This window comes from Notechis scutatus, chromosome 4 (assembly GCF_049901735.1).
Source record: "Notechis scutatus isolate UNSWTSFEM ecotype Mainland chromosome 4, rNotScu1.2, whole genome shotgun sequence".
NCBI lineage: Eukaryota > Metazoa > Chordata > Lepidosauria > Squamata > Elapidae > Notechis > Notechis scutatus.
The window spans coordinates 145,901,363-145,911,857 of NC_142012.1; the positions used below are offsets into that span (position 1 = coordinate 145,901,363).

At 41.5% G+C, this 10,495-nt stretch overlaps 1 protein-coding gene across 4 annotated transcripts in view; it reads left to right on the top strand.

Moving 5' to 3' along the window:
• Positions 1–7,969, top strand: part of RSRC1 (arginine and serine rich coiled-coil 1) — a 150,274-nt gene extending 142,305 nt beyond the window's left edge. For 2 of the 4 annotated variants that reach the window (XM_026665625.2, XM_026665634.2), the window contains exon 10: positions 7,177–7,969. In XM_026665625.2, coding sequence (XP_026521410.1) covers positions 7,177–7,269 — 93 coding nt within the window. In that variant the 3' untranslated portion in view covers positions 7,270–7,969. Of the gene's footprint in view, positions 1–2,934; positions 3,133–7,176 lie in introns of those variants that run through there. The other 2 variants (XM_087965234.1, XM_087965233.1) reach the window with 1 other exon arrangement.
• The last annotated feature ends 2,526 nt before the right edge of the window (positions 7,970–10,495 follow it).

Here is a 10,495-nt window from a genome sequence, read left to right on the forward strand (position 1 = left end):
ATACATACATACATACATACATTAGTGGTTATACAATATCATCATCATCATCATCATCATCATCAACATCATCTATTCGGTATAATATTTTAATATCAATAAAATATTATTACTGAGATACGACACATTATAGATAGGTATTATTTTTTTAAAAAAGAGGGGGCAATAAAAGCATCATCAGGGCAACCGGTCTGTCCTCAGATCAGGCCCCTGGGCGTGCCAACCGCCTTCACAGTATTGCATTGTATAACAAGCATACTGCAATTCCAATTTCATACTTCAATCAAAATGGCAGACGGTAGCAGCTCTCAGACCTCATCCTTGAAGGTCAAAGCCAAATCTCAGCACAAACCTAAGCAGGCTAAAGGGAATTCTAAAACTTCAGAAAGGGATGCCATCAGGCGCCATAAAACTTTACAAAAACAGATAAGTGCACATGGGAGGCGCACAAGGTCTCACAGGACTTTCCCTCCTCCAGTCCAGGTCCGTCTACCTCTTCCCACCCTCTTCCTCCCCTAGATCTTTCCCTCTCATTCAGGCGCAGCTTGGCTCCCCAAAGCCAACAGGCCCAAGTACCTGGGACACCGACCACGCGAAGGGCTCCCGAAGCTACATTCACTCCGACATCTGCCGGTCTTCGTCAGGACGACATTCTTCCAGAGGAAGTTCCAGAGAGGATGAAGGCCTGGATGGAGCTGGCAATCTGCCAGGGAATCGCAGCAGGTCTTCAACACACAGTTCTGACCAGGGAACATCCTGTGATTGCTGAATATGATTCCCAATTGCTGAGATCGTTGACCAGGTCGGAGCAGCACTATACCCAGGTACATTTACAAGGGGAAGTCCCCCTCCAAGGGCCGACCGAGGAGGAGGAGGAGGAGGAGGAAGAAGTGGATCAAATTGATCAAATGGAACAGATTGAATCAGGATCAATACATGACAGCAAGCCCCTGTCAGAAGCAGACCCCTTAGAAAGGGGAATGTCTGAGGATGAGGGCCTTGTTCCTGACCAACCTGTATTTACAGGCTTATTCCGCCCACAACTTTTCAGATCTCTCTTGTTTAAGGCAAAAAACATTGCACGCCTAAACAACTCGACCCCTACTATCACTCCAGCTCCTTCAGAAGAGGGACCAAGTCAAGGCAGAGGTGATCCCAGTTCCTCCCGTTTTCGGACCTGGTACAGAAACAGTGGTCCTCTGCAGCGGTGTACCCAGCCCCCACTGGATATGACAGGAAATATTTCAATTTGGCCCCTGATTTCTCAAAATTGTTGAATACTCCCGAGGTAGATGAACTTATAGTGGGATTAGCATCCTCCTCCATTCCCAGTGAAGCTCTGGAGGCATTAAAGCCGGAGGAATAACGAGCCAAGCTAGCCCTACGCAGAGCCCATCAGTCTGACGCGTGGGCCATCAGAGCAGCCACGGCTGCCTCCTTTACCCATTCTTCTCTCAGATGGTTCCGCCTCTTACGGGAACATGTCCCTAATTCCAACCTTAGAGCGCACCAAGATATTGCTAAACTTATAGCAGCCGCTGAATTCTCAGCTGACGCAATTTATCATGCAGTCACGTTTTCAGCCAGGGCCATTACTTCACATGTCACAGCGTGATGCTTACTATGGTTAAAACATTGGCAAGTGGACTTTAAGCACAAATGCAAGCTGGCTTCATCTCCTATTGTGGGGGACAGACTGTTTGGCCCTTCCCTTGATCCGCTACTAATTGAAACCCGAAACAAAAAGAAAATTCTTCCTTCCCTTTTTCGGAAGTCAGATTCTAGAAACCCTCAGTCCTTTCAGAGGGGATCCTTTCGGTCCTTTTACCAGGGACCCTTTTCACCCAGATACCAGAGACCCCCATCATTCAGACCAGGGCAGCAGCCAGACAGGTCCGACTTCAGGGATAGGAGCAGAAGGGGTGGTCAATCCAAGAGATCCTTTCAGGGAGCAGGAAACAGGTTCTTTCGGCATCCAAGAGAACTCCCTGGACCTGACCCCCATTGGCAGACGTCTTAAATTATTCGCGGACCAATGGGACTCCTCAACCTCTGATTCCTGGGTCAGAGACACGATCAGATTTGGCCTTGCGCTGGAGTTTCAATCCACTCCCCCAGATTTTTTCATGTCATGCCCTCTGTCCAGAGATCCGGTTAAACGTAATCTCATGGAAACAGCTATCCAACACCTACTGGACATACGAGCCATCCAACCAGTAGCCACCAACCAACGAGGACGGGGTTTCTATTCACATCTTTTTGTTGTTCCCAAAAATTCAGGGGGGGTGGGGGTGGAGAGCAATATTGGATCTGAAACGTCTCAACCATTTCTTAGTAAATCGCAAGTTTAAAATGCACACCCTGCAATCTATCTTACTTTGCATTAGAAAAGGTGACGTCCTTACGTCCATAGAGCTGACAGAGGCGTACCTACACATTGCTATTCGGCCTTCCCACTATAAATTTCTGAGATTCTGTTATAATAACCACCATTTCGAATATGTAGCCCTTCCTTTTGGACTAGCTTCTTCCCCCAGGACCTTCACGAAGGTTCTTGCAGCACTTAGCTGCTCATCTCCGTGATATCCCTGTACAACTCCAGTGTTATCTTGATGACATCTTGATTTTGTCAGCTTCCGATCATCAAGCAGTCAGAGATACTCAGAACACATTACAATCCCTACAACAACACGGGTTCTCAATAAATTGGAAAAAGAGTCATTTAACACCATCGACTTGGTTAACCCATCTGGGGCCAGCCATAGATACGGTGGAAGGCAAAGTTTACCTGTCACCAGATAGACTAAACAGCATTCAGCAATTAGTTAAGAAGATCAGGGGTCTTAAGAGGGTATCTCTAGCGGAACTATCAAAATTGTTAGGCAAGATGATCTCATGTATATCTATCATCCCTTGGGCCTGGCTCCACACTAGATCCCTCCAGTGGTTCCTGCTCCCGTACCAGCGCTCCGGCCGAAGCAATGCCAAATACAAGGTCAAGGTACCATCAAAGGTCCTCATATCTCTCCTCTGGTGGACCAGACCAGTCATCAACAGAGGCTGCCTCTTCAAAGAGCCACACAGACTTACCATCGCCACCGATGCCAGCCTGTTTGAATGGGGAGCGCACGTTCAATCGCTCACAACCCAAGGCTGCTGGTCCACCATAGAACAGTTGTGCAGAATAAACTGGCTGGAGCTTCGAGCAGTACACCTGGCTCTCCACAGCTTCCTTCCACAGGTATGCAATCAGCACATACTAATATTGACCGACATCATAACAGCCAAAGCTCACATAAACAAATGGGGGCACACAGTCGAAACATCTCATGCGGGAAGCGGAGCGCTTGTGTCGTTGGGCGGAGAGCAACCTACTTTCCATCAGAGAAGAGCACATTTTGGGCCTGTCAAATACACAAGCAGACTGGCTAAGCAGGGCCATGATCAATCAATCGGAGTGGCGCCTCCATCCGACCCTGTTTCAAGAGGCGGTCAGGACATTTGGACAGCCGGTGGTAGACCTGTTCGCTTCCCCCCTCAATGCTCAGCTCCTGAGATTTTTTTCCAGGTACCCCTCGCAAGGAGAGGAGAATTTCAATTCGCTCCGCTGTCGTCGGCCCCCGGGTCTTCTGTATGCATTCCCGCCACTTCCACTGCTTCCCAAGGTCATCCAGAAACTGCTAGATGAGAGGGCAGAGCTGCTTCTAGTAGCTCCTTACTGGCCCAGACGGCCGTGGTTTGCAGACCTCCACAGTTTATCCGTATCAACACCATGGAGAATTCCGCCAGACAGGGTCTTGCTAACCCAGGGACCCCTCCAACATCCGGACCCTCAATGGTTGCACCTGACCGTCTGGAGGTTGAGCGGAGTCGTCTGAAGAGCGAAAAGTTTTCCAACAGAGTTATCGCCACCATCCAAGCCGCCAGATGCCCCTCAACAACTCGCATTTACAATGCCACATGGTCCAGTTTCTGCAAATGGTATACCAAGTTGCGAATTTATCCCATCTCTTCATCTGTGGCTCAAATCCTAGAGTTCTTGCAAGAGGGACTTGACAAGGGATTATCACCTAATACGTTGAAAAGACAGGTGGCGGCCTTAGCGTCAGTTCTCACTTGTGAAGGTCTACTATCTCTTTCCCATCACCCACACATATGGAATTTCTTTCAAGGAGCCACAAATTTACGCCCTCCAGCAGTACACCGTTATCCCACCTGGGACCTTAACAATGTCCTTGTCGCACTCACTAAGGGTCCTTTTGAACCCTTGAAATCGTCAAGTCTCCAATTTCTGATGTATAAAGTAGCTTTCCTTATAGCGATCACTTCTGCTCGTCGTATTTCGGAACTTGCAGCTTTGTCTATCAGACAAGATCTTTGTGTTTTCCATTCTGACCGGGTGGTCCTTCGTCCTGATCCTACGTTTATACCCAAAATTAACTCGGCCTTTCATAGGGCACAAGAGCTGATACTTCCTAATTTTTGTCCCAGACCATCCCAAGGGCTGGAACTACAATGGTATAGGTTTGATGTGAGGCGAGCATTGCGAATATATATTAACCGCACAGCGACTTTCAGAAAAACGGAGGCCTTATTTGTGTCGTTTCAGCCCAACACTCAGGGATGCAAGGTCTCATCTTCTACAATAGGCCATTGGCTATGGGCCGCGATAGCGAAAGCGTATCAGACTCAATCACTGCCCAGGGGCCCAAGGGCATAACAGCTCATTCAACGAGGAGCGCAGCAACATCGGCAGTGTGGGCCACACAGGCACCAATAACCGAAATTTGTCGAGCCGCAACCTGGGCCTCTCCATCACCATTCATTAGGCATTATAAAATAAATGTGTTTGCATCCGCTGAGGCCTCCTTTGGCAGAAGAGTTCTGCAACAGGTCCACAGGGACCAGGAGGGGATTCCACGCCAGATGGAGTCCCTCCCGTAGGACAGGCCAAGCTTTGGTATGTCCCACTACTGGATGCTCTGAACAGCTCATGGGAGAAAGGGCGTTGGTACTTACCTGACATGCCCGTTCTCTTTGAGCTGTGAAGAGCATCCAGCCCCACCCTTTTTCCGTCTGGTGGGGCCCTGTTTTGGCCAACGAATTGTTAGGGCATTGAGGACGAGGGCGTTTATTTCTCTCGTCTTCACCAAAATTGGGGAACACTGGGGAGGTGTCCCGTGGTGGAGGAGGAGCGTTCCACAAATTAAGCCCAGCCTAAACATGCAGAGACTGAAGCACCTCCCACTACTGGTTGCTCTTCACAGCTCAAAGAGAATGGGCGCGTCAGGTAAGTACCAACGCCCTTTTCAGGCATTGCAATTTTAATATAATACTGACTATGAATGTTGACTGTATCTCCAGACTCAGTTTATAGAAGCTTAAACCTTGAAAGCTTTAAGGGATCTAAGATCAGATTCTTCTGGATTTATCTTTCCCCATTTGAATGTGCGGAAATTTGAAATTGCTTATATTTTCTATCTTGCCATTATTAAAATCTGGAATATATAATTTTGGGGAGTAAATGACTCATGAGTCTTTGCACATGAATGTTGTTGCCTCCTAGTAAGTTTCTGGGTGTAATTCAAGGTTCTGGTTACCACTTTTAAAGTCCTACAGTACATGCCACAAGGGCAGGTGACTTGCAAGACTACCTACATCCAATAGTTTATGTCCATCCCATATCCCCAGATCTGGCATAGTAGGCTTGCTCCCAGGTCTCTTAACTCATGCATCCCACATGAATGAACAAGATGAAACAGTGCCATCTAGTTGACCACACATGGATGCCTTCTCTATTGTGGTTCCTGTCCACTGTAACAGCAACACTCCCTCCACCTGAGAGGTCCTGGCTTGGTTGGCTTTCTAGAAGCATTGAAGACCCTGTTGTCACCCCAGAAGGATGGATGTCAGGATTCCGGCAGTTACCCCAATCCTTCTGTTCTGTGTTATGATACAATTTTGCAAGGAATCACCTTTTTTCAATTCTTTGTTGCCTTATGACATTTACATTGTGTTATTTATTGATGTGTTATTTTATCCAGACTTGCTGAATAAAATTTATTTATTTGTAAAATTAATAAATAAATCCTATGTCATTGTTCTTTCTACTCTGGAAAGCAGACAACTAGTGACTAGTTCTAAGACAAAAAAACTATTATTGATTTAATTTGAATTTAATTGAAAAAAGAAGATATGGTTGCTTTTTACATATTTAATATTTTCCTATCAGTCTCATTGCCTTGGTATTTTGATTGTACTTCAGGAGACCCTCTGGAAATTCAGGGATTTTCAGGGATTTAAGTTGTTAACTCCCTATTAGATGAAACATCTGTTTTACAATTGATCAATAATTTAACTTCATTGATGATAACAGGATCCAGTTTGGCCTTATTGCATACTGATTCCCAATAAGATCATTTGTACTTCTCTTTAATTTAAAAGTCACTATTCCTGGCATGACATAATAAAGATATCACTAATTCATATAGAAAACCTTTAATTAAGGACATGAAGGTCTCTCTAAGATTTTTAAGAATGTACCTGTTCTCCTGTATAATTTTTCTGCTTAAAGTTCAGCTTTGTGGTCATCTTTTGCTTATCATTACAGAGTTATTTACAAGTTTTAGAAATACACGGTATAGATAATAATTGGAAAACAAAAATCTCAAATTTCAAATTTCTTTCAATGTCTGGGCAAAGAATTCAATTATTTAGTGCAGCTCAATGGCGTTCTATGAATATACAGTGCATTCAGAAAGTATTCAGACCCCCTTCATTTTTGTCAATCTTGTTATGCTGCAGCCAATTCTACAGTTATTGAAATTCATTTTTCTCTCTCACTAATCTACACTCAGTAACCCATAATGACAAAGTGAAAACAGAATTTTAGAAATGTCTGTAAATTTAGTGAATGCGTTGTATATTCTAGTACTGATTTCTGACATTAAAAATAACGTTCTGAATTTCTGATTCAGAAAACACCAGAAATTGATAGAAATTGAAATCACTTAAGTTTGTTATTGCACTGCAGTGCATCATACATTCCTTGATAGTAATGCATTATAGGGATGAATTTAATAAAGGATTTCAGATATTCACAAATCTTAAGGTCTTTTTAACTTTTTATCTATTTAATTATGCTGTATGCTTATTTTTTTCTTCTTTTTCTTACAGTTATATATTGACAAGGCAGAAGCAGAAGAAAGATGGTTCCAAAGGCTGATGTCTCTTCGACATGAGAGGCTAATGGGCAGTCCAGTGGCTTGAGTGAATTAAATAGCCAACATACTTTCCTTGTGTTCCATTGTATAAAATTTCATGACACATTTGAATGAGTATATAAATATTGCCTAGAGTGAAGGTGGGATGAAGGGAAGTATGAGAGGAAGTATATTTCTGGAATCAGCCAACAGATTTATGTCATATTAAAGGCATTAAGTAAAAGAATAATGACTATTACTTTACAAAACAATTATTTGTAGAAATATTTTATGGCGTTCATTTTCTTAGTGTATTCCTGTTGTTGAGATTCAAATGCTCTGCATGTTATTTCACACCTGATGGGGTACTTAAGCTTCTTCCAAGGGCAGTTCCTCCCAAGTTCCTCTATATTGGCAATTATGCATGAAAGACCTTAGCAGTAACAATGTATGAAGAGAAAGAAAGAAAAACAGTATCTTCCTACCTAATAATGTTTTGTGACTGAAATCTAGAACAACAATGAGAAAGCAGTTGTATGAGAAGTGAGATTCTGACTATCATTTAATTATACAAATGACAGCAGACACTTTTTAAATTAATGTTCTTGGATATATTCAATACACCACAAGATATACTAGAATGCAAATGAGGGGGGAAAGCTTTATTTGTTGTCATCAAATTTTGCAAAATCAGTATTCAACTGAGAACATACATAAGAGTTATCAATAATGAATTACATACACTAAAACAAAAAAAGAGAAAACCTGGCTCCTCTTCAGAAGCTGCTACATGATTTCATGAAATGCTATATGGACATGGGGGGGCGGGGAATGAACATGTTGAAAACACATTTAGTATGGCAAGTATGCTGGGTGGGGGGGCGAAGAGGGGGTCCAGACTATGCAGCTTCATCTTTTTAGACAACATTTAAATATTTGACTAAAATGTGTCTTTTTATTTTTCTATGTATTGGTGAATATAAACTGCATTTATTTTCAAAGCATCACATTGTCATGCTTTGTTTCATCACTTCAAGTGTCATCTTTCTTCCATTAAACATGAGTGAAAAGCTACAAGAAGACAAAGCTGGAAACAAACCTCCCCCCTCCCAGCCCAAGATTTAAAGGCCGTGAGATGCTAAAGTCCCTGTAGCTGTCCATGATGGGTACGTGGCTTGGAAATTCCAAAACACCAGCCAGAAAGCTAAGGTGGCTGAAAGGTGGCTATAATATCCTCACAAAAGCAAGAGCTGAGAGTGCAGCCAAACAAGGGGCTAAGAGTGTAGGCCAGTCAAAGCTACCTATAATGACAAAGTGAAAAAGAGGGAAGGAAGTTTATAAAAACTCGTGGGAACTGAAAATAAGATTCCTTGCAAGTAGACACGTTGCATATATAGAAATAGGCACATCGGTAAGTCAGTGTCATAGAAATTCATTAATAAGAGTTTAAAAATCTTCCTTGCAAAAAGACAAGGGGGAAAATCCTCATTCTTGGTCTATAGTCCTCAGGCCCTCTAGATATAATGTTTTAATATGTTGAATGTGCATATGCTCTCCCTCTCTCCACACACACACACACACACACACACACACACACACACACACAACACAATCCATATTTTTTTAAAAAAATATTAATCATGTTTTTAAAAAGAATGGAATGAGTAAGCAAGCAAAAGGAGAAAATCTAGAAAAATCTAGAATTTTGAAATTAATGTTTTTCTTACTTTAGTTTTTTCCCCAATAGAGTACATGTCATCTTATTTAAAGCAATCCAAGCAGTGCTGAAGTCTAAGGAATAGATTATATAATGATGCAGCCTAAACAAAGGTTGCTTTGCCATTTGAAGTGACTAATAAATTGATTAAATCAATAACAAATTTCTGAAATACATCGGCATCTTTTATTATTGTTGTATTATTATCACCAAGTAGACTTCACCGAATCAGTCTTCAGAGTCTGAAGAAGAAATTGCAGCGCTCTCTGACAGTTTTAAAATGTTTAATATGCTTATTAACCTGCTACGTAGTATAGTTTTCCCTTAAAAATAATTACAGGAGAAATTATGAATGTTGATTAGTATTTAGCATTAAGGAGCAACTGAAAAATTCAGGGCAAAAATTTAATTCACATTTATGCAATTGTATAATTTTTTCTGACAACTACATCATAGATTGCTACCTCTGACACAATAAAATTTGTTGTCATAACTGCAATATATAAGCATTATTTATTTACTGATACATTATTGATGATCTCTAATTCGTGTGTGATAGATGGAAGTTACTTGCAAATGGAGTATGTCAAAAACCTGTAGAAATCAATGATGACTCTAACTGCAGTTAGTTTCATCGTATTTTCAGAAGTTGTCACATTTAGAAAAATGAAAGCAGGACAAAATTGATGCCACTCAATTGCATTCAGTTCACAACATTTCTATGAAAGGTCAAACCTGTGCTAAAAAGACAAATGTGGTGGGTTTCAAAGATTAGTAAAGAAACTACATGTATGAAATCTGCATTTGAATCATAATGCCTTTCTTAATAGGTACATATCTAAATTGGTAAAACCTTAATTTTCAGATTACCAATTTGTAAAACGACAGGCTTACAGCAATCCTCACAAGAAATTGGAATATAACAGGCAAAAGGTAGTGAAATTTTGGGATTCCTCTAGTTTTCAGTCTTTAATAAATCATTATCCATTTTTGTTGAAAGCTTTATGAGGTTTTATACTGTGTTTCTTGATAATATGTCGGGAAAGTAGATGTATATCAACTTCTTTTATGCTATAAAAGTATTTTTTGTGATTTTGTCTTCAGATATTAGTAAGACTGAATATAATTTTTGTATTCATAATACAGTACTCACAGTCTTCAGAAATCTAGAAAGTAATAATTGTCATAGATATTTTGGCCATGTCATCTGAGGGAATTCACTGGATAAAGCAGTTATGTCTGGAAAAGTTAACCATAAAGGAAAGCAGGCCACCAAAGAAAACGATGGCTGGACACCATCAGAGCTGACATCAAAGCCAAACTAAGAACAACTCAAAGAAGTAGTGCAAGATTGGAAGATGTGGAGAGACCTGACTCATAGATTCACCAAGAGTCAGACATAATTGAATGGATAACATCAACATCAATGGTCTAGAACAAGAATAGGTGGAAAAAATGTTATCTTCTAGATAGCACTTGATTTTCCAGGAAATAATGGTCCAAAGGCCAGGCCTGTTTTTGTCTTCCTCTTTTTAAGCTTTCTATTATTATGCATATACTGTAGTGGATTTCTACC